Source organism: Haliotis rubra, unplaced genomic scaffold, assembly GCF_003918875.1.
Source record: "Haliotis rubra isolate DU_JTF1 unplaced genomic scaffold, ASM391887v1 Scf27, whole genome shotgun sequence".
Taxonomy (NCBI): Eukaryota; Metazoa; Mollusca; class Gastropoda; order Lepetellida; family Haliotidae; genus Haliotis; species Haliotis rubra.
Genome location: NW_025766780.1, coordinates 1,894,003 through 1,917,897, shown reverse-complemented (window position 1 = coordinate 1,917,897; position 23,895 = coordinate 1,894,003). Strand labels below are relative to the sequence as shown.

At 38.0% G+C, this 23,895-nt stretch overlaps 2 protein-coding genes across 3 annotated transcripts; one reads left to right on the top strand and one right to left on the bottom strand.

Moving 5' to 3' along the window:
* Positions 1-624: 624 nt before the first annotated feature.
* On the bottom strand, positions 625-2,896 carry LOC124280540 (toll-like receptor 5). The gene is given in 2 exon segments (XM_046716488.1): positions 625-924; positions 926-2,896. Coding segments are annotated over 2 exon segments (795 nt in total). The 5' UTR covers positions 1,466-2,896; the 3' UTR covers positions 625-669.
* Positions 2,897-9,843: 6,947 nt separating this feature from the next.
* LOC124280565 (spermatogenesis-associated serine-rich protein 1-like) lies at positions 9,844-23,254 on the top strand. 2 transcript variants are annotated; one of them, XM_046716517.1, is made up of 7 exons: positions 9,844-9,994; positions 11,662-11,809; positions 13,419-13,531; positions 14,071-14,220; positions 16,107-16,230; positions 17,635-17,703; positions 19,477-23,254. In XM_046716517.1, exons 1-7 carry the CDS (start codon positions 9,952-9,954, stop codon positions 19,622-19,624), a joined length of 795 nt encoding a protein of 264 aa, XP_046572473.1. In that variant the 5' UTR covers positions 9,844-9,951; the 3' UTR covers positions 19,625-23,254. The 2 variants fall into 2 exon arrangements, with proteins under 2 accessions (XP_046572473.1, XP_046572474.1); XM_046716518.1 differs by lacking the exon at positions 17,635-17,703.
* Positions 23,255-23,895: the final 641 nt, after the last annotated feature.

Here is a 23,895-nt window from a genome sequence, read left to right as displayed (position 1 = left end):
GGGCAAGTGAATTATTCTCTGGGCTAGTAACTTTCAGGCATAGCTAGCCCGACTGGCCGGCAAAATTTGGAAACTATTTCGCACACTGTATATAAGTTATAACTACAGTCAATATGTACGTATACGGAATAGAAAATATTACAATAATACTCAAAAAGATAGATGACAACTTCGTATTTATCATATTATCATATAATGATACGATGTTCGGTACAGGTATTATACCGTTGGCAAGCAATAGTGTGTGTACTAAACTGTGGTGAAGTGCAGTAACAGATCAATAACTACTCAATTGCAATAAATAGTCAAACAGATCAATAAATACTCAATCTTTTCTAATCCGTTTCGTCCGCATCAACCCAGTGCTGTCAGAATATATGTCATTTAGTGGGGTCGTCGTACGTTAGCGACACATGTCCTTGGTATCCTCCTCCACGTAGTCGGTGGTGCTCGATAAAAAATGTAATACGTTACCACCGACACGTGTGTATGTCATCACGTGACTACCGTATTTCTGCCAATAAGCGCCGGGTCTAAAGCAGCTCACTAAGAATTACGGTATTTCGACCCAGTAAGCGCAAAAGCACTGGGCCTCTAATACGCGTCCGATCTAGAACTCGCCAGAGCGCTTATTAGAGAAAATACGGTATATCTGAACTCGGGTGTCATTTACAATCCAGCAGCATGTCGCAGATGCTCACAAAGCTCCCCTTCCATATCCATGTAATCTTTCACACGAAGCATGCAGTCCTCCTCCACCATATTGAGGACACGCTCAGGCAGGTCCTCCATGAGGACGCCCCCCACAAGGAGGACAATCACACGGTTAAGAATGACATCCGACATGGCGTACAAAGCCGAGGTTACTGTAAAGTGTGTCCATGAATCTTCTAGGAAGTCATTTGATATGACCAGGATTGTCTTTCCAGCTACCATTGACTCCTTCAATGATCCCTTCAGCAATGTCTTGACCCGGAAGTACTTCTCTGTCTTTGAGAAAGAGGCGCACAGGTCGAATACAAAGCTCCAGTCCAGGTCTTAGTATCCGGTAAACGAAAGGGACATCACTGCCACAGTATCCAACATAGAAGGTGAATTCAAATTGTTTAGGGGCTAGATATTCTACACCGAACCCAAATCTTCTGATGACAATGTTCCGATACCTTGTAGGATTCTTCGAAATGACATAGGTTATGAAGACAGAAGTTAACACCACAATCATACACGTTACGGTGAGGCTGAGTAGTAACTTGCCTGTACAGTGGCGAAGGATATATAACTGATTCATGACCACTTTAGCTGTCCCCGTCATCGTGCCATTGTCCTGAATGCAGGGAAAATCTCTGTCTGAATCGAAAATAACGGGCGTATCCATCAACCACAGAATGAAGTCCAGGTTTTCACATCCACACGAAAAAATATTTCCTCCAATCTTAATTTTGAGACTGGTTCTTTCAAAGGCCATATCAAGCTGGGAACGTGTTTCTTTGTTCAGTTGTCCTATTAAATTGAAAGATATGTCCAGAAAAATCAGGCTTTTGTAAGTATTTTCTCCAATGGATACGGTGGCAATAGAATTATGCGATAAGTTGACGTGAACAATTTTACCTGCATTGGGCAAAACTGGGAAATATCTGAGATTATTTGAAGAAAGGTCCAAGTACTCTACAGCCCGTAGGTTATGCAAAATGTATAAAGAACTGTTTCCGGGGCTTCTAGCAAATTGTAAGTTGCAGTTACTTAAAGCCAGCTCCTGGACGTTTGAAAAGGAATGGAAAAGAGATTCAGTGACATTGACGAATTGGCTTCCGGACAAATAGACTTTTTTCACATTTTCCAGTCCCGTAATACGATCCAAGCCTTTGAAACTGTTATCACCAATACGGAAGGTCTCCAGATTGTCCGTGTTTAAAAAATTGACAACAGAAGGAGACACATGGGCACGTAATGTCAAGGTTGCGTCGAAATAACTGAGATTTATTGAGAATCTGGTAAGGCATATTCAAGGTACTGATAGCTAAAATCTAAATATCTTAGTCTTTGAAATAGCCACAACATAAACAAAAGACCAGCATCGCCGACTATACGGTTCTTGGACATGTCTAAAACTTCGATGCAAAGTCGAAAAGGTTGTTTATTAACAGAATCAACCTCAACCAAGATAATCTCGTTTTCCCTCAATGATAATTCCGCTACACATATTTGAGTAAGGTATTTTGTGCTTTTAGCAGTAAGTATGTGGTCATCAATGTCTTGCTTGTGTTGGCGTGAGTGTGGAGCTGTCCCATTGAACCAAATTCGACTCATGTTTCTGCCGACAAGGGGATGGAGAAGATGTAGACTGTTTTGAAGGCCTATGCGATTGTGTGACATTTCCAAATGTTTCAGGAACAACAGAGGCTCGAGGACACCATTCTCACAATCGTCTAAACGATTGCAGTTATTCAGAATCAAAACCTCCAGTTTGACCCCCTTCAAACTTAGAAACGTTTGATTTGTAAGCTTCTGTATCGAACAATCTCCTTTATAAAGAAAACTTGAATCCATTTGCAATACTCTCAGATTTGCTAGTGCGGAGAATCCAGAACCAAACACCGGATCTGGAACGGAGTCAACATATAAACTGTGCAGTTTGGTTAAAGGAGGAAATGCCCAGTCTGGATATGACGTCATCTCATTTGCTTCAACGTTTAAGGTATGCAAATTCCCGAGGCCGTTGAAAATACCTTTTGGAAATGCATCTTTCAGCTTGTTCTTAGCAAAAAGCAGACTGTTCAGGCTACACAAGCCTTTGAACGCGCCGGATTCCAGATTCGTTAGCAAGTTTGCGTTTAGATTAACATACGTAAGGTTTTGGAAATTAAGAAATGTTCCGTTATTCAGTCTTTTCAGTTTATTTTGAACAGACCGTTAGACAGTAAATACATGTCTCAGGTTCATTGAATTATTCATTGCAACTAGAAAGTTAGGTAGTGTCTTTGGATTGCCTGGTCTGGTTAAATCCGTTTGGGGCTGGTAACATTTTGAAGTTACCAGCCCTGATGTCTGGCTGGGGTTTGGGCTTATTTCATACACTGCCTGAAGAAATGCAATATGCGTGTGGCCCACAATACATTCGAACACTACATGCTGCTGTTGAGGGAACATTGTCCACAAAACGATAGATGCCCTCGTACGTTTTCCATTCCACGTTACTGTCAACACTTCCTGGTCCACCATGTCTTGGTTAATTATACGACAATGTGATCTTGATCAATAGGAAACCTTACCACCAGCGAAACTTCCTGGTTGAAGGCATTGATCTTTATTGCCAGGCAAGTATAGGCACGTCTCTGTGTGTGTGGTGGTGGTGGTGTGTGTGTGTATGTATGTGTGTGTGCGCGCGCGTGCTTGTGTGATGTGCATATATGTGGCCTGTTTGCCTGTTTCTACAACAATTTCTGAGTGTCAATGTTGAGAAGGACTGACAAATATTGATAATCATCAATTGTAACATCCAAACATGAACGGTTATCACCACATTGTCTCCTACCTTAAATATCATACCTAACTCCTGCCCATTAAAGAGAGGTCATCTTGACAGTTCTAAGTACGACCATACAGTACAACATATCCACAAACTAGAGCCTTTGTTTATGAGTCTACAACGTTATATAGTCTCCCTGTTAATACTAAACACGTGTTGCTCAACTTGCTGTCTGTTATTTGGTGACACTGTGGCCTGATCAACTCACGTTTTCAGAAGATACACATTTCCAGATACAATGCAAATGGCTAATTACATTACACTAACGAAGTTGAATTAGACTATGTGCTATTTAAATAATAATCCGCATGTGTCTGAGTAGAACATATGTTACCATGAAAATATCAACTTTAATTTTGTCAGAGCCTTGGGACGTCAAATAGAAGTACTCAACCTACCTTAGAAAAGAGCATACGCAGTGTGTCCAAAACGAACATGGAGGTTGTTTGTAAATTGTCACAGAAGGTCTCTACAGTCTGACGTACTTCCTCAAACAGCGCTCTACTCTTCTGCATTCTTGTATTTCAGTGAAGTACGGGGTTCAACCCGTTTTTCAGTAGTTCGTTCTGCGCTTGACTCACCATGCGTAAACCAGTCTAACTTTGCATGAAGCGGGATGTCGTATGTTTGTTACATGGTTCTCTCCTTCTTCTGAACAGCAACTCAACGTTCACCAAAAGGTGTAAGCTCCCTAGGGATTTACAGGAAAAATACTACGCTGTGTCCTCCTTCCCATGTGGGTAATAACATCCGGGTATACCCGGCTGAAAACCAATAACAAAGGCAACAAGCTGTCCCGGCAAATTTCCGGAGATCGGTGCTCAGTAGCATCTTTGCTGGCACAGACTAGTTCATATTTGTTACAATTGTTCTACCGAAATTAGCATGCAAAAAAATGTCTGAACAATTTATTCTTCGAGATTGACAGAGATAATTTTACACAGAATTATTTATTTTTGAGTTTTGAACAGTTTATTAAATACATAACGTCTCGACAGTTTAATGTTGGATTAAAATCCGAAGTAATACAGGTCCCGGGCGTTTACCAGTGTAGTGCTGACAAAGCTAGGAACATATCGGGGTAAACCGGGATTGAAACCCCAGGTTCCTGGTGTGTACAAGGGACACAACTCTGCACAACCCGTTTCCATAGACGACTGGTATACCCTTGACCATTTTTTTCGTTGATAAAGTAAAGTTTCTTTGTGGTTATTCTGCTTTCTGATTGCCTAACAGGTAACCTGTTTTATATGTAAATTTTTGTAAGAATCTCACGGATTCATATAGTTTGTACATTACTTTTTCGACGAACACCCCGATAAACCGAAAACATTGCACAGTCAGTCCTTAAGTGTAATAATTCCAAACGTCTTTAAATTTATCATATGGAAAAAATAATTGCATTTGTCACCTGTACCACTGCGATTACACGATGTACAGAACCGTTTATGGAAAAGTGTATTGTTCCTTCGTTCTTTCTAAATTGGGGTCCCTGCCTGGCGCTCGGCATTAATGGGTACAACAAGGACTGGTCGACTCGGAGTCAGTATAATGTGTCTGAGTGGGGTATTCATGCTTCACTGCGGCATGGTATCTCAGTGGGCTAGCACTATAAAACCAGCTTAAGTCTAGGCTAGTACAAGTAACCGCACATACACATACACACGCATGCACTTCGTCATATGAGTGAAATATTCTCAAGCACGACGTAAAACCCAATTCACCTCACCATCTTTCTAAATTGGAGCCAACCATGTACTGTTTTCAGATGAATTACTTCTGGGCTACATTTTCATAAATCGACAAAACTAGACCGTTAGAAACACAAATGAAAATAGTTAACTAACAATTTGTGGTTTCACTGAAACACACAAGCATTCATATAGACTATTTGGTCTCACTGAATCACTGAAGCACATACACTTATATAGACTATCTGGTTTCATTGAATCACACAAGCACATGGTTTAATATACATATATATCCTCTGATTTCATTGAACCATGTAAGCACATACACTTATATAGACTATCTGGTGTCACTGAACGACACAAGCACATGGTTTAATATACATATATATCCTCTGATTTCATTGAACCATGTAAGCACATACGTCTATTCATACTCTGAATGTGACAGAGTGATTATGTTTTTATGCTAGTGACCATGCTGGTCTATACTGGTCGTGGGTTACATTGAAGTGGTGAAAGTCTGTAACTGAAGATCCGGGTTAGAAATGATCTTCAGGAACCCATGCTTGCCGTAAGAGACGACTAACCGGATCGGGTGGCCAGGCTCGCTAACATGGTTGACACATGTTACCGTATCCCAGTTGCGTAGATCGATGCTCATACTGTTGGTCACCGGTTTGTCTGGTCCAGATTCGATTATTTTCAGACCGCTGAAAGAATAGCAGGAATATTTGCTGAGTGCGGCGTAAAACTAGACTCACTCACTCTAACTGAAATACTGCACAAATACTGCATTAAACCGCTGACTGACCCACTCACTCACGAGACCACACATGCAAACACTCTGTGTGAACACCCGTGTATATACACTGCTTGGTTTAAATGAATCCTTCACGTATAAGATGCATTGCCAGTCAGTTGTACATTGCTACTCTTATTGTTGGTTGTCGCGTGTTTCTATTCAGTGCTATTTGTAGCCTTTGTTTCAGGCAATGTGTCTCCTAAGGAGTTATAGTGTCAGTTTACATATACTCATATACTTTGTTCAGCCATTTGGATAACAAACACACCATAGACTACCCACAGATAGTAGCACACAGTTCTGACGCGTGACGACCCTTAATAGACTCAAGAACAAAGCTTTGGATCTAAGAGAGTTCACTAAACCAATATGAAGCTGTAGTGAATGCATGGATTAACGATAGAAAGGCAAGTCTGAATGGACACAAATAAACGATAAACAGCCAGTGACAGACACGACGACAGTCACATATAGACCTTCACAACTGCTGTATCTTTTGATCTGGGGGCTAACATTCAAACGCTGCTATTCAGTTCTTCGTGAAATGATTTATCAGTGATCGATTATCGATAATTACTCCCTGATCGCCAAGCGCTTATACATGCAGAATCAGAACACACGCGGCCCTTCGAGGACAGAGTCAGAGGGAGGTAAGACACGGGTTAAAATCGTTGATATATTAATGTTCAGTTGTCTCATAACGTAATTGGTGATGAAGGAGAAATTAATGGTGTATCATTTCTTAAGTATTCAGTGGTGAGAGACTACATAATGGGTGTCTCACACGATTGCATTAACGCTTTACGCCACAGCATTGTTTTCTCATACAGATTATGAGGGTCTGTGAGAAAGTTCGTAATTGATAGACCATTTGTTTTTCTGGTAAAATTTGATATTGTCTCGTTATGGTTTGTGTGTTTTGAGGATTAAGGTCCTGATAAACTGGAAGTTTCATTTGACAAGAAAATAAGAATATCCCTATTTATCATCAATATTGCAGCTGTGGCTTTCATGTAAATCAGATTCACTTTTTAGCTTGAATAGAACCTGAGCAAGACGCGTATGTATTAAATGGTTGACTTTGTGTATGTAAATCAAAACTGGTTCCCGTCCTATTGCGCAACTTAGTAAGTCCAGAATTTTGAGACCAATTCATTTAACTGGATACATAATTATTAATCAGTATTATTTGATAAATCTAAGTACTTGTATAATGCAACACTGCGCTCCTTCTAATCCTGGAAAACACGTCGTGCAACGTGCTCTGTCGTACAGCGAGCTCTGACAAACGGAAATCTCCAAACGAGGCTCTCCCGCTAGAAAAGTTTGGCGGTCTGGAACGGACTTGATATTATATCAATCACATTGTGCATTACAGAACTACACTGAATAAGCGCATAAAAAAAATACATAACAGGTGTAATCAGTGAGCCAGATGCATTATGAATCATTTTACGACCTCATCAAACAAGGTCAGTCTGTGACGTCTTGGTTAAGGACATGCTGTCTACACCTCGCCATAAAATATAGAAATACGATGTTATTAAAGTTTAAAATTAAAATTCATTTGTAAATACCATTTTCTTATGAAACAAGAAATTGGAATTAAGTGTAACCATATTTGTTTGTGGTGTCTTTTTTCACTTTCACACGAGAAAATTCGGATCGGCTAAAATGTAGGTCATTGTCTGAATAGGTCAATGAGACTCATGTTTCGGTTTGACGGCTCAATACCGAGAATAGACCCATAGAGATACGGGTTAGAATTGGGCTTCAGTAACCCATCCTTGTCGTAAGATGCGACTAACGGGATCGGGTGGTCAGGCTCGCTGACTTGGTTGACACATGTCATCGTATCCCAATTGCGTAGATCGATGCGCATGTTGTTGATCACTGGCTTGTCTGGTCCAGACTCGATCGATAATTTACAGACCGCCACCATATAGCTGGAATATTGCTGAGTGTGGCAAACAACAAACCAATCAACCGAGAACAGGTCTAAACAATCCAAACGTTTTTCTTACCTATATCATTATACAGACTGCAAATCGTTTTACGAAACCATTAGTGTACTCAGTTTGAAAATAACGTCTCATTTCGAACCATTTTATTTTTAAACCATCTTTTTGGATGTATAATTCATACAATAGATATATGCAATATTGTGCTCTCTCGACAAGTGTGCTGTCACACGTATACCTAAAATTGATTACAAGCTGCTGGATTTACAACTGTTTCATAATGACAGTCAGACCCCATACCTCCGCTACTTTCTTCATTTTTATATTTGCTTCCGGAGAAAAGGGTGGCGGTGGCGATAGTGGTCTTACATCCTCTATATCTTCAGGCCTCGTATTTCGATATACCGCCATTAACGTATGAACCCGGGTTAGAATTGATCTTCAGCAACTCATGCTTGTCGTAAGAAGCGACTCGGGTGGTCGGGTTCGCTGACTTGGTTTACACATATCATCGTATCCTAAATGTGTAGAACGATGTTCATGCTGTTGATCACTGGATTGTCTGGTCCAGGCTCGATTATTTTCAGACCGCCATCATATAGCTGGAATATAGCTGAGTACGGCGTAAAACTAAACTAAACAAGCAAACCATTTATGTATTAGGTTTACCGACACGATAGCCCTGGAGATATTGAGGTTGTTGTTCTTAGGTCTGTATCATAGTTTGGTGACAACCCTTTCTCACATATATGCGAGTTATCAATCACAGGCCATCCTATCTATTTGACCAGAAAAGAAGCATTATTGGATATTATGTAAGCTGTATTAGCTACCACATGCGAAGGAATAGCATTAATTGTATTATGAATGCAGCAACCATTTTTGTAAAAGCGTTTGGCATCGGAAACCCATCTTTTGCTGCGTTCAAATCACATCTTAAAACGCATCTCTTTTCATTGCACTATTAACTCTATTCAAACATTATTATTATTTTGTAGCGCTTTGAGCACCCACTTAGTGGTTGGATTTAGCGCTATATAAATTTCCAGTATTATTATTATTATTATTATTATTATTATTAAGTGATGTCAAGAGACGGGTCCCAGTCTATCGCCATCACTCATCCTATCCGACGTCACAATTGTAACAATGCGTCACGTGAAATAATGACGTCATAAAGGCGATCATAAACAATGAGAGAAGAGTAGTCGGGAAGGTTGTGGCAGGAGACTGTGTCGTGGTAGGCGAACGTGTAGTTGGTGACTGCTGTCCATTTGTATTTTATAATTTGATTTGATTTGCAAATGCGAAAAAGTTTGAAAACACTTGAAAACAACTAGTCAAGAAAAATCTAATGAATTTATCTAAGATTAGGGAGAATATGACTACCGCCCTATGGTATGGTCAGTTTATTCATTTCAATTTCCATGATTATAGTTTAAATTTTCTACATTTCTGTATAATTATATTTCCACTTTTATTAAAAACTAGTTTTCTATGGCTTTTCCTCGTATTTATTTTTAGATCTTATCATTCGTGTTTCTTAAGTTGGTTTTCTTTTGGCTTATGGGATACACGTTTCTTTGTGTGTGAATGTCTGTTCGTCTGTCTGTCTGTGGCCGACGTGTGTTTATACTAAATTCATTAATCGTGAAAGATCCGAGCACTCTATCGTAACTTTCGTAAGGGAAGTAACTCCATTGCCAACCAGTTCAAAATCATTATTGACATACTTTATTCGGTAGCGTTAAGTTTTCAAATCTTAAATAGACAACAAATAACCTGCACCCCAAATATCATATTTATTATCCCACCATGTAAATACCACAAGCCACATTGCCAAAGCAACCGCGTGATCACGTGACCATTATGGCGGCTCCCACTTGACAAGTTGACGACTTGATGTAAACAAACCGGCCTCCGGGCTGAAACACCAACTGTTAACTGTGATATACTCATACATCTGTCACGATGTTGCATGTAACTACAGAAATAGGAGTACCAGGAAAACAAGGTACGGGCACTCCATTAAATCCTCCACAAGGTATAACTTCTCAAAAGGCAAGGGGCACCTACTAAAAAACCATTCACCACTGTCTCTATTAAGTTTGTATTGTTTTTTCCTGAGCTGTTTAAAGGAATGTAGAATACACTATGTGGTTATTATTAATTGCAGATAGTGATAGCTGACAAAGACTGAAGAACTATTTCTCACAAGGCATGTTTGTCTTTTTGAGGAAAGAAACAATTATTTTGTTGTATATTTATTAATATCTTTTCATATTTGTTTTGTTGTATTTTTTCATTTGCAAATTACGAAATTTGATCTCACCTAATTGACTCTTATCCTTATGTTAGCAGCAAATCAAGTGATTGGGAAAATCGTGCCATTTGCAATTCACACATAATTAGAGCTAAAATTGTTTATTTATTTATTTGTAAGTTGGCACGGCAATATTCGTTGATGAACGATAGGGTGACGTATTTTGCTGCGATTTATTATGTATTATGTTCAGTTAATGGCCCATTGCAGTGAACATTGGGGCATAGTTTGCTTGCCAAAAATGACCCTGTAAACCTGTAAACATGAACAAACCCGTGAAATTGTTTTTGTCCCAATCACTGCTATCAGTCGTTGCTATCACCCATGAATGGCTACTTTTGAATCACTACTATTATCAGGCCAAAGTCTGATTCCCACAAGAGTGAAACCAGCAAGTCCTCTGAATGAACACTTTGATTATATCGCACAGACAATGATATATCTTACACAATGTGTTACAACTTCATGGCTATCTTGTGGAGCCCTGCGATATTGCTGATGTGGCTTAAATCAAAGTTTACTCACTCTCTACTGCGTCATTGTCATTTACTGGTCAGGCTTGTGTGAAATACATACTAACAAGTATAAGGTGTGTGAACTCTATGAGTTTTTCATGGCCTCATTTCAGTACCTGACAAGTGAGTGAGTATAGCTTTACTCCACTTTAAGCAATATCGTGGTGGGAACACCAGAAATAGGCCTCACAGCATGTACCCTAGACTAAGGCTTAGTCTCTGAATATATATAATTTTGATAGTAACAGACAAACCCATTTATATTGATAAGGAGCGGAGCAGAGACTAAGAACATCTGCATTGGGGCTACACGTGCTGGGGTCATTACCAATTAGAAGTTCTGAATCACTGGCCTCCCTAGGGCTCCTTATCAATATAAATGGGTTTGTTTGTTACTATCAAAATTATATATATTCAGAGACTAAGCCTTAGTCTACATGTACCCTTGTGGGAGAACAAACACTTAACCACTAGCTACACTACTGTCCAAGTATCTGCCATGGATACCACATATGACAGGTGATGGATGAATGTTGTGTATATCAACAGTATTGAAGATTTTAGAATTCAAGTTGAGCAAATACTGTTAATAATGTGAGAACAGTTTTGGAGCTTGGGCCTATATTTGAGATTTTCAAAGAAATCTCGAACATTTATTTAGATATGTGGATCATTGTGCTAATGTCCTGAATGATTTAAAGGCTCTTTATTAACAAAATTGAGAATGAAAATGTAACATTGAACTGTCAAAAACAAATGATGTACAATTCACTTTTCTGATGTTTCATGTGATACATGTTCTGAAGAATGTGCTGCTAATGTTTCTATTTGTACATGCTTCAGAGCGTGAAAGGCGCCATTTTCCAGACATTAACAATCGCCCAGGACACACAGCTTACACAGCAAGAGGCCGGAGATATATCCCACACAATTATGGCCGTTATGAAGAATGGAGGCCACATGGAACTTTTGTTGATGTAGAGTATACAAAGTAAGTATCCCGGTGTCAGGTATCCCATGTAAGACAAAAACGTAATTTTTATGTTTAATATCATTTAAAGTTTTTATTTTACTATAAACTTTGAGTGATAAAGGATATATTCATCTATTTCACACAAAAATATCAAGTGTTTCCTACAAAAATAGCGTTGATGACATTGTATCAGCGAAACTATTGCCGCTCACCACATGCGAGGGATTTTGTATGGGTTTTCGACGATGAGCCATACTTTTCGCTCCGCACTCCGAGGGAGTGTTGTGATAACGTGGCTTCCTATTTATATATTGCCTGTCACAAGCAGACGACTGATATTACTGAATTTTCGCTTGCTATTCGTTGTTATATATAGGCAATTGATTTTGCATCTGAAGTGATATTAATGATCACGGGTAAATAATTTTGATGTTTGTTTGCTTTTTATATAACTTAACTTCCGGATTTCAGTCGTCAATAAAAGTTCTCACAACATCCACTGGTCATCTGCCCTACCGATGAAATTGCTTGTGCACTCCAATCGCACGCGTACTCCCCCAATATAGCGCGAGCAATGCAATCGTCAAAATCACCAGATCGTCGAATTCAGCTCGTTTGGGGATACAACACATTTTATGATACTCATTTCTGATTTCAATAATGGACACTGTTTTTCGCATGTACTGCTGCTGATTGACAAGATAAACAAAATGATAAACTCCAACAAACCCCACTCACCCAGAGAAATGTCAAATTCCATACCAGTGTCAATACAATACTATTATTATGTTTTATCTTAGCTCAAACATAAATGTTGTTTTCTGATTGACCGAGCGCGCTCTTCTATTATTTTCAATGGACCCTGCTTACAAGTGAGTTACCCGCTGAGAATGTCGAACTGTGGCAACTCCTTTGGTACTTTGTGTTAGTAATTCTTTATCTCAAATAATTGAGTCACGTATGATGTACAGAAATTACCAATGTTTTGCGAATGTAAATCGATGGAAGGGAGATGACTCTAAATTTGTTTTTCTAGTTGTTCGCTAAATTCTATGTCATCTGAAAATCTAGTATTGGCTAATTGCCTAATTCTGGTACTCCTCATTATAGTCTGATACCCGTGCTTCAAACAGTTCAAAATCAACATTGAGGTGTTCGGTAAGATAGATATGTTGTTCACAGGTCCATTTGGGCTCAGGGAACATTAACAAACATAGAGGGTCCATCAACCCATGCCCCCCTTGTGACCAGTGAACAACTTATACTGTCTGCCATTCTAATTAAGCTTAGTCTATGTTTCAACATATAGATCCTTGACAATTTTTGACAATATTGTTTTAGTTACATATAAGGCGTATTTTCATGCTCAGCATATTATAAACAAGAATAGAATCTATCACTATATGTTCAAGGCATCTGAGAACATTAATTGTGATGTGGTTCAGATCCGGGGGGCATGAATACAACATATATGAAAGTATAATTTCTTCGTCTTCGTGTGTAGGCATACAGTGACAGAAAATGGTATTGGGCATTTGGTAGTGAGGCAGTTGGGCTGGAAATCTTATGATCAAATCAGTGTTGATTATAGATGTCAACTTACTGTTTAAGTCTTTGTTTAATTCAGTGCGGGTCCAGACTGGGAGTCAAGGTTACGGTACCTGCCGCATCCGAAGAACCCTCACTATCCTGCTGCTGAAATATGGCCCAATAACTGGTGGTCTATGAGACCATACCCATGTAAGCAAAACATTGGTTACCATGGTTACTACTGTATCAACAATGATGCCAAACCAATTTTATATTTGGCTTTATTCAATGTACATACACAGTATTTCTCTGTCTGTGCCTAAATATTTCAATCTACATCATTTCTAATACACTCCTGTGTTAGTTTATGTACAATTATTTACAAGACCAAAACAAATATGACCTGGCCCAGGCTTTTGCCAAGTGCCTGCTAAAGTTTTCTGAAAGTCATGGTTATGATATATTTTTTTCCTTTTATAAAGTGTCTTTTTTTTTTGCTTTCTTTGAAAATATGTAGCAGGTGAAACATAAAATAAATAAAAGATATGAGTCTTTATTTATCCCTTTAACTTTGACACAACAAAGTTTGACTGTATGTGAGTCATTGTAGACCTAATCATTGTACAGCAGGATACGGACCCATTTTGAATTTATCCTGGTTCACTAGTAGTATAGGATTATATATGCAATTAAAATCATTTCAGTTTTGATTAAAAAGTTAAAAATTTTGTGAATTTGATGCATTTCAGACACTTATATGAGAAGTAAAAGTGAGTGGCTTTTGGACCCAGACCACACACAGATCGGAATGAGGTGTATCTTTAACGGACAGCATTCAGCCACCAAGACCTCCCATGATGAGATCACCCATACCATGCGATTTGGGAAAGGCAGGAATGGTAGGATATTATGTGTTATGTACTGCCTTACTCAGCGTTATTCCAGTTGGACCTGACAATCCAGTGATTATCATTATGAGCATCAAACCTTAAGTTGGGATACAGTCAAAATGCACTCAACCCACCCTAACCACATCAAGTTATTGGCCTTTTGCAACAATCATTTTGCTCACAACCGAATAATATTCTTGCCCAGAATTCCAATAATTAACCATCATGGTCACAATTTTGAATCCCCAGCAAGTTTACTTGGTTTGCTAGGTCCGAACCATCCTGAAAATCATGTTGCAAAACACACATTGTCTTTTTTTGATAACTTACATACAGGAGAAAGCAGCAAATGGGTACCCAGTAGGATAAGATGGTGAATGCAATATTTGCAGCAGGTGAAAACCTTTCCAAGTAGTAACGAACGGAAAGCCTGATTACATAAAAATGAAAATATAAAAAGAAAGGCACGGGCATGTTATGACATGTCACAAATGGAAAAAAAAATCGCTACAGTTTTTGCTTCTTTCGTGGTTTATCTGGACATTATAAATGTAAGCTTGCATTTTCATTAAAAAATAAATTTATTTAAGTTGTAGTTGTATTATTTCAATTTTATTATAAAAATAAAGTTCATATTTATCAACATGATATAGGTAATGTCTGTGAATGTCTACATCTCTACAATCCAAGATGGCGGTCAAATGTGAATAACGAACAACGGATATAGCGAACTAAATTTCTTGGTCCCTTGGAGTTCGTTATATCTGTGTTCTACTGTAGTTCTCAAGGAGGTACTCACTCTCGCGGGAAAGCAGATCTTTCAGATTTTTACTCAAAACAATTATGATATATGAAATAAGAAGCCTAAAAACTTCATGAATGTGAATCCAAGTCAAAAGATTTATTGTAGCTTTGTCAGCTTTATGACAGTTTTGTCAGGTTTATAATCGTCATAGTAACATCACAGAGCCTTTCTATACTTCACTTGATTAAAACTCCACATCCTTGGTGTAACAGCACCATATACATCATCTTCAGAGTCATAGTGGGAAACGTGTGTGTGTGGTCCTGTGCGTAGAGCCCAGATCACAAGTCAGTTGAAGTTAGGCAACGTCGGGTGTGGAGAGTCCTTGGATGGGTGACCATGTGTAACAGCTTGACTCCTGAGAGTTTCAAGGACTTCAGTCCTGCCCCATAACAAAGCACATGTGATACAGTGTGGTCTCACCTTAGGCAAGTGAGTTTGTTCAAAATTGTCTCTTTTCACCCAGCAGAAAATGGGTACCCGGTGGGATAAGTCATATAACTGTTAACCTTCTAGCACCTCACAGGCAGCTTGGGTTATCCGGGGTAATAATGTGTTAGAGCTTTGAGTATACACAAGTGTGTGTACACAGGCGCTTTATAAATGGCCATTATTATCCCTGCGGCAACGAAGTGTGAGAGGGATATAGGTTTGAGCTCTGTCCATCCTTCTGTCCATCCAAGATGATGGGGACAGATTTTCTCAAAAACCGTTATAGATAGGAATGCCTTGATGAAGTTCAAAAACAGAAACCGTGTTACAATTTGCTACAGTTATTGCCCTTGTCATGTGTTTCTTGACTTAGTGCTCTGTATCCCCAAAGGGGACAGATTTCCTCAGTAACCGTTATAGACAGGGAAACCAAATGTGGTATGTGTTTGCAGGACATGAATGTTGGGATGGAGTTAAAAAGCAGGAACCGTGGGGTGGGGGATATTGATGATCATGTCTATTTCTTCTTATCATTATGTACAGGTTCGTTGCTCTTCCTCCCATGTGAAAATGGCATGCTACACTTTACCTGAGATTCTTTTCAAATTGTTTAGATGTTATACAAAACTGTATTGATGGCATCCCTATGTTATTCCAGTGGCCGATATTCAAATGCGTAACTGTATCCCGGAGGCATCGCCAGGTGACAAGTCCTACCAGGCGCCAGAGTTCTCCAGCTCCTTCCACAGACTGGGATCCACTAGACCCTTAGTCAGCTTCAGGTGAGCTTCATTAATGACATTTACAGGTACAGCTAAGTTAATGTTGTGAAGGTGAGCATTCATTGTAACTACAAGGAAAGTGAAACACCTCCAAAAATATTCTCTCTCAAACATGCTTCCTGATGGGTATTTGCAATTGACAATGCTGAATACACTGATACCTTTTGTAAATAATATGAACAACTTCTGATAATTGTGAATATTTTTCAGATAAATATATTCAAAAGTGGGCATAGTAATGGAAAGAGGCAAATACATGTATGACTGAGTAAGTGTGTTGAGCCAATCATGTATGACTGAGTCAGTGTGTTGAGCCAATCATGTATGACTGAGTCAGTGTGTTGAGCCAATCATGTATGACTGAGTCAGTGTGTTGAGCCAATCATGTATGACTGAGTCAGTGTGTTGAGCCAATCATGTATGACTGAGTCAGTGTGTTGAGCCAATACAGTAATGCAGTATCCAATGCTGTACACAGTGTCAACCGAGAAACAACACCGTTGCTGAGCACAGTGTTTAAAACTCCCAAAATTCCTAACCAGACAGCTGGACTGGTAACTTAAATAAATTACCAGTCCGGATACAAACTTGCCTGTCCGATTTTCAACAATGAAAAACAAAAAAAAATCAGGTTTCTGAATACTTTACTGTTTGTAGGCATCGCAATGAACAGCATAGCACTAACAGGCAATGCACCGAAGTTTAGGTAAACTGAAAGTACATGTGTTGTGATTGGTTAATGTAAAATGAACTGTCCAATCGTAAATAGTAGACGAGAAGGGAACCTGTCTGATATTATGAAATATTTACTGTTAGGGGTAAAAACATCTACCAGAACACCGGACAGGCTACTTTTGAAATTTGACCATCCGAGATGAAAATAGATCGTTCCGGACGGTCGGGCAGGCGAGAATTTTAAAAGAAAGAGCAATAATCGACTTATTTTGCATTAATACTCTAAAATACCGCTTTGAAAACTATCAATAATAGATTTATATTTAGTTACAAATTATTGATGTCTTTGATCTATATTGAAAGCCAGACCAAGTTATTGTTTACATATCCAATAAGTATTGACAATGAATCTAGCAGAGACCAGGATTTAGTAGCCATCTACATCTAGCTGCAGGACCTTGTTTCCCTGTAACTGTGGATGAATGGCTGCCAGTTGGATGACCTTGACACTTGTTTTTTGTTGATATCACTGTGTTGCTGCACGTTGCTCACACTGCACAATTGTAAATAAACTGAGTCATGTGAAATGCACCGTGTACACATTGTGTTGTTTACTGACTGTCCGTGTCTCACACATGCTTTGTTTCAGTACACCTGTGTCTGTGATTCGTAAACCCGACACTTTTGTTGTTTACTGACTGTCCGTGTCTCACACATGCTTTGTTTCAGTACACCTGTGTCTGTGATTCGTAAACCCGACACTTTTGTTCCACTGCACACAATGTCTGCGTTCCCCAGGTAGGTGAAGGTCATAAGAAGTCACATGGTATTATTGGGTCATGGGGACGTTTCGGTGTAGATTCTTACACTGTTTTCAAGCTAACAACATTATTTTCACTTCTGCCCAGCCCTTTCTGCAATGCTAAAGCCCTAAATGAAGCAAGTCTAGATTTCCTCTGGTTCAGGTCAGGCATCTCACTGGGGCTCCTTTTCAATTTATATGGGATTATTTGTTTCTATCAAAATTATATATAGTCTGAGACTAATCATTAGTCTACTGCCAGATGGGCAAGATGTACTGCAAACCCATGAGGTTGTTACAACATGTTTCATATAGCATACAGCCCACCCTACCCCCACCCCACCCCACCCCACCCATGCTACTGGCGTGCAAGTAGCCCTGAAGGGATGAGGTTGTATGATAAACATGCTTTCTGCTTCATATATCAATACTCACAATGATGGTTCACCTGGGATGCACTGCATACATCCCATTTATTTTGTCATTTTATTTTATTTTATTTTTTTATCTGGATGATATCATTATTATTTGTATATAACTAATTAAATATTTTTTTGGGGGAACATGTAAAATATGTTTTGAAAGTCATGTTGCATAATTCAAAGACTGAATATCTGAAATCATTACAGGGACCATTCATAATTTATTTCCATGGGTGGTGATGATGATTTTAAGCAGAGGCACACTTTATCCCTGGGGGATAAATTCCGTGTAAAGATGCCTTTATCACATTTTCTGCAAAATACACCCCTAATAAATGTTGAATGTTTTTAGACTGTTAATGAAGGGTTTTTACTTAATTATTATTGTTTCTTTATTGAAGAAGTATTAATATAAATGTTAAGTCTTGATAAATAAGTTTCCCGTCATGCATGCACATCTTTATCACAGCGTCCACTATGGCCAACTATTTGCAGTCAATTGTTGCAAAGGTTTATACGTTTTTGTGCTCAGAAAAAAGACAGAGGTAAACCTTTCATTAGTTTAGAAAGGGTTTATTTCAGAACTTGTAGAGCTGTTGGTATGTCTTACAAACAAGTTTACAATCTTGTAAACAAATCAGACAAGACAGGGACCGTCTCAAAAGCAAAACCAGGATGTAAAACCATCCTTGACAACTTTGACAGGCGGGAGTCTACAAACTTTATGAGAAGAAGAATATATATATTCTAAAGAAGCTACATGATAAACTTTGGCAATGTTCACAACTAGATTACACTGACAATTACATCCATATTTTTTCCAATGTAATATACTGTTGGCATGCAAAACATTTTTAAAACCTTTTTCTACAATCAATCGATAAGATAACACAAGTGATAGGATTCTTTCCAATGTACAGTATCCCTTTTCAAAACAAAACACATACATGATCCCTTACATACCAATATAATATACATATGTACACATATTCAACATTTTGAAGAAAACATCTATTGAGATGACCCATCGCCCGAGCGTGTGCTCAGGTGTCAATTTCACCTGTCGATACCGTGGATGCTGATGACGTAACACAGGCAGTTAATGTTTGTATCAAATAACGTCCCACTACCCCTTATTTTTCTAAGTTTTGGTATTTTCATCAGTAAAAACACATTTTAGGGCATGTCTCAAAATATATTCCCTCGGTCTACATTAGGTAGATGTTTCTTAAAGTGATATTTGTTATTTAAGTAACTGTAATACCTCTGAATTTTAAATATAAGTCAAAAAGCATTTTTCTAGCATTTCCGACAGTACTTAACAGCTTGCCATGTGTGTGTGTTCAGGGAGACATACAAACAGAAGGAGCAGAAACGGTCGATGGATGACGAGGTGATGCTGGTACGGAAACTGGACGACTGGAAGCCTGCCACGCCCCTCCCTCTCACCCTCCCACAGGAGGACAAGGAGAAGGAGAACAAGAAAGAGAGATAAACAACAATCACTTCAGCAATTCAACAACAAACCACCACTTCAGGGAGGCAACAACTGCCTCTACAGTGATGTCTCCCATCATGACTTATTGCCAGTCATTGCTGTTTTTGTCAGAACAAGGAATGGTTCTCCTGTGCTATTTCTTATCTACATGGAACAATTATTACTGAATCACATATCCAGGAATAAACAAGTTTTTTCTATGAAAAATAGTAAATCTATAAGCTGCGATAAAATTTTAATTTAAAACCTGCAATGAATTATTTGCAAGAAGTTTTGATTTATTCATTGTATTTATTAGTCACTTAATATTTTAATGTTGATTAACATTTATTTCTGATAGATCACATTTACCTGCAATATGGCCAGGCGTCAGTACTTCACACTCGTGTCTCCTCAGATGTTGACCTGGTCTTTCTGTTGTCGACTTCAAGATCCAGTTTTTATTAATTATTTGACTGGCCTACAGTTGAGTAAACTAAGAACAACAAATTTTGTGGCTTACATCCCTTTTGGAGTTTGAAAAGGTGATGAAGATGTCAGTATATTCACTGAAAATACACAACAGTGTCAGTGAACGTGTCATCTATACAACTGCTTATCAAGTTTTTGTTAATGTCATTACAATGATTATTTCAATCAACCACAAATTTAGTAGGATGCACACATACTGTTCTTGAGTGCAGACAGTCGCAGTGAGGTTTTAAATGAAATTGTAGAATATAGTGTAAAGAACCTATCTCACAAAAACTTTCAGTGTGATTACAAAATATTAATCTGTGCTTTTCGTTTCGCTCTTCATCTGTTTGAAGAGACATTGTTACTGATGTTAGTGTGTTGTATTTGTTAAACAATTTCATTCATTTTTAATTCCTGTCATTTGGTTACAAAATGTTATTTCATCTGAAAAGTTAATTTTATCTTATGTTTTATATCGCAGCTTCTTGGGGTCATTACTTGCCAGGTTCCATTGTATTGACCTATTAAAATAAGGTTTTAACTTCTATGACCTCCATTGCTGTGTAATATGGCTGCACACTCCCTGTCTTTTTAATAAGGAATGAGTTAATTGATCTATGCCAACTTTGATCCACGTTAGAATTGATTTCAGTTACCCATGCTTGCCTTAAGAGGCGACTAATGGGATCAGGTGGTCAGGCTCACTGACTTGGTTGACACATATCATCGTATCCCAGTTGCATAGATTGATGCACATGCTGTTGATCACTGGATTGTCTGGTCCAGACTCAATTATTTACACACCACCACCATATAGCTGGAATATTGCTGAGTGCAGGGTAAAACTAAACTCTCACTTATTCTTTTGGCATGTCATCCTTTCCCACAATAACGACTTATATTTTACTGCTTTTAAACATTAAGCTGAATGTCATGCCACATGCCAACAAATACTGCTAGTGTAAAGGGGACAATTCCTTTAACCTCAAAACATATTTTTCACCAACTTCTGAAATTTGATTCTGACAAACAAAATTCAAAGCAGGTCATTGTCTCCATGCAGTAATTAACTTTGTATAAAGAACAAATATTGAATGAAAATAGTTTGGTGACAAATTAAACTCAAATAACTCATATAAACTTGATAAATCTGTTCTTTAGATTGGGGTAAAATCTTATCATTGCTCTTCTTTACTCAACTTGATTTACGAACTTGTATACATGTGAAAACGTGAGGCTGTGTCAGAAGTTGACGACATGTAACAATCAACATGTGAGCAAACACTGAGACAGCATTGTTACTGTTCTATTGTTCTGTTAGAGTTATTGTATACTAAACCACACTCAATGTTGCTTCATGCAGAATGCATGACTATATATACATTTTCATACTTCTATATTTACAAATATGTATTCTTCCAGTGTTGGGTTTGATTGCCAGTATTAATATAAATATAATATATTTATTGTAACTATTTCATATAAATAAATATATATGCCTGATTGCTCATAACTATTCTTCCATGACATTTTACTGCTTTTAATAAATATGTTGATCAATTCAAAAGAAAGATATTTATTCTGATCTCAGTATTTGAAGCCTTTTTATACAATGCATACAATGTACTGTATCTAGTAATCACATGCATGTACTCATGATTATTTAATATGTGATATATATTTTGATACTTCTCATAAATTGTGAAAAATGATCAATAGATGTATTTGTTACTGAAGTACCTCAGTTATCACAAATTGTGCCTTCAGTAACCGTTAAACACCACTGTGTCTAAGTTGACGAGATATTTTGAGATATCCAAGGTTTGAGAAACCCATAAATGATGGACAAATAAGGAATAAACTGGAACAATTTATCTGAGATATCTTTAAGTTTGACACAACAGTGTTTATGATAAGCGCCACTTATCAGGCCTGCACTAAGCATACAGTATTTATAATATAATAATAATAATGAAACTTGATATAGCGCTAAATCCAACCTCTAAGTGGGTGCTCAAAGCACTAAAAAACTTATTGTTATAAGTCAAATGCTCTGTTCTTGATTATGCCGGTGTAATATATAGTTATGGTATATTTTTGTATACTAGTGACTAGTATACTATTTCTCTGTGTATCACTTTATAACATTTCATTTATTGTATATTAAGTTATGAAGCAAGTCAGTATTAACCCCAGTTGTACAGTTTTCAGTACATTAAAGGTGTTTGTGATATTTATTTTTGCCTCCCTACTGCTCAAGTTTCTCAGTATTATTGCACTGCTTTTACTTGTGTATGTACAGACCAGTAACAGTGAAACCCTTTTAATCTGGAAACCCAGCTTTCAGGACAGTTATTATCAAGAATGGTAATTGTGAAGGAGATACATGTATTACCATTGTATGTGAGATTCATTATTCTTAACGATTTGCTGGGCAAATACCTTCTGAAGTCTGGTTTGGATGGATGAACCGTCTCCTTTAAGATGAGCGCCAACTGCCTTGTCAATGTCAATACTGCACGTATTTGTGAAAGAGTTACTCTTTTGTGTTGCACTTTGATGTGTGAAAACTGCTAAAGATGTATTTTATAATGCAATTGCTCATAGAGATTATCACCTAGCAACATGTGTGATGTGATACCTCAGTGTCTGTCTAGATGTGCCACATTTGAATTGTCTCCCCTTATTAACAAATGGAGTATTTTAATACAAAATATGACAGCATATTTGTGATTCAAATAAATCAGAAATATAGTCTATAGTGGTACTGGTACTTCGAATGTGATGTCAGATTGGAATGTTTTGTTTCTAAAAATAACTTAATGTTTTTTTATTGATTCCCATATTTGTTTCCAAGGAGAGTAAATCATTTGTTTAGATTATTTGAAATATTAGCTGTAAAAGTGTATCATTCAGCATTAATGCCCCAGCTTGTCATTATGTGGATGACAAAGATGGAGTGACATAATTCAAAATCAGGCGATTTGATAAAGTATACAAGATTAATATTGCTCCTTTTGCAATGATAATATATTTTGTATAATCTACATATTAACCAAGCAAATTGCCTATATGATACAATATTTTCCATGTTTTTTAAATTTCTTACAAAACATGAGATGATCTTTTTCAGAATTGTTTCATTGAAATATATTTAAAGATTCATAACAAGATGCCTCTTGTGTTGTTTATTTAATGAATGCTGAAGCTTCCTGCACTCGGCAAGGTTTGTTTGATTAATGCTGCCATCAAGTCACTCAGCTGTACGACGTGATTGTTATTTTCATCAACTCTTCTAACAAGCATAAGGAACTCAGGAACTCCTATAACTATCTCCTCAGGTACAGAAACTGTTCTTCTCTCCTCCTCAAGGGGGCGGTGGGGTAGCCTAATGGTAACAGCGTTCGACCCGGATTGATTCCCCACATGCTAAACGTGTGGAGCCCATTTCTGGTGTCCCCTGCCGCGATATCATTGGAATATTGCTAAAAGTGACTTAAAACTAAATTCACTCACTCCTCTCCTCCTCTAGGTCTGTCATAACTACAGGTACAGATGTCATTTCATTGTCACAAAATACTCTTGACTGATGACCAGCAAGGGTTTGACAAACATGGTGGAAAATAAAATATTTAAACTCAAATTGGACATGGTTACATGTAGTTGTGAGTTAGGGCAAGTGTGTTAGTGTCTCATCTTCAGTAGTTCTCTCAAGATGATGTTAACAGCTGTACATGGCCATGGTCAAGGTGAGCTATAACCCAGGGGCGAATGCAGCTTTTGAGAAGAGGGGTGCACAGTTCAGAAAAGGG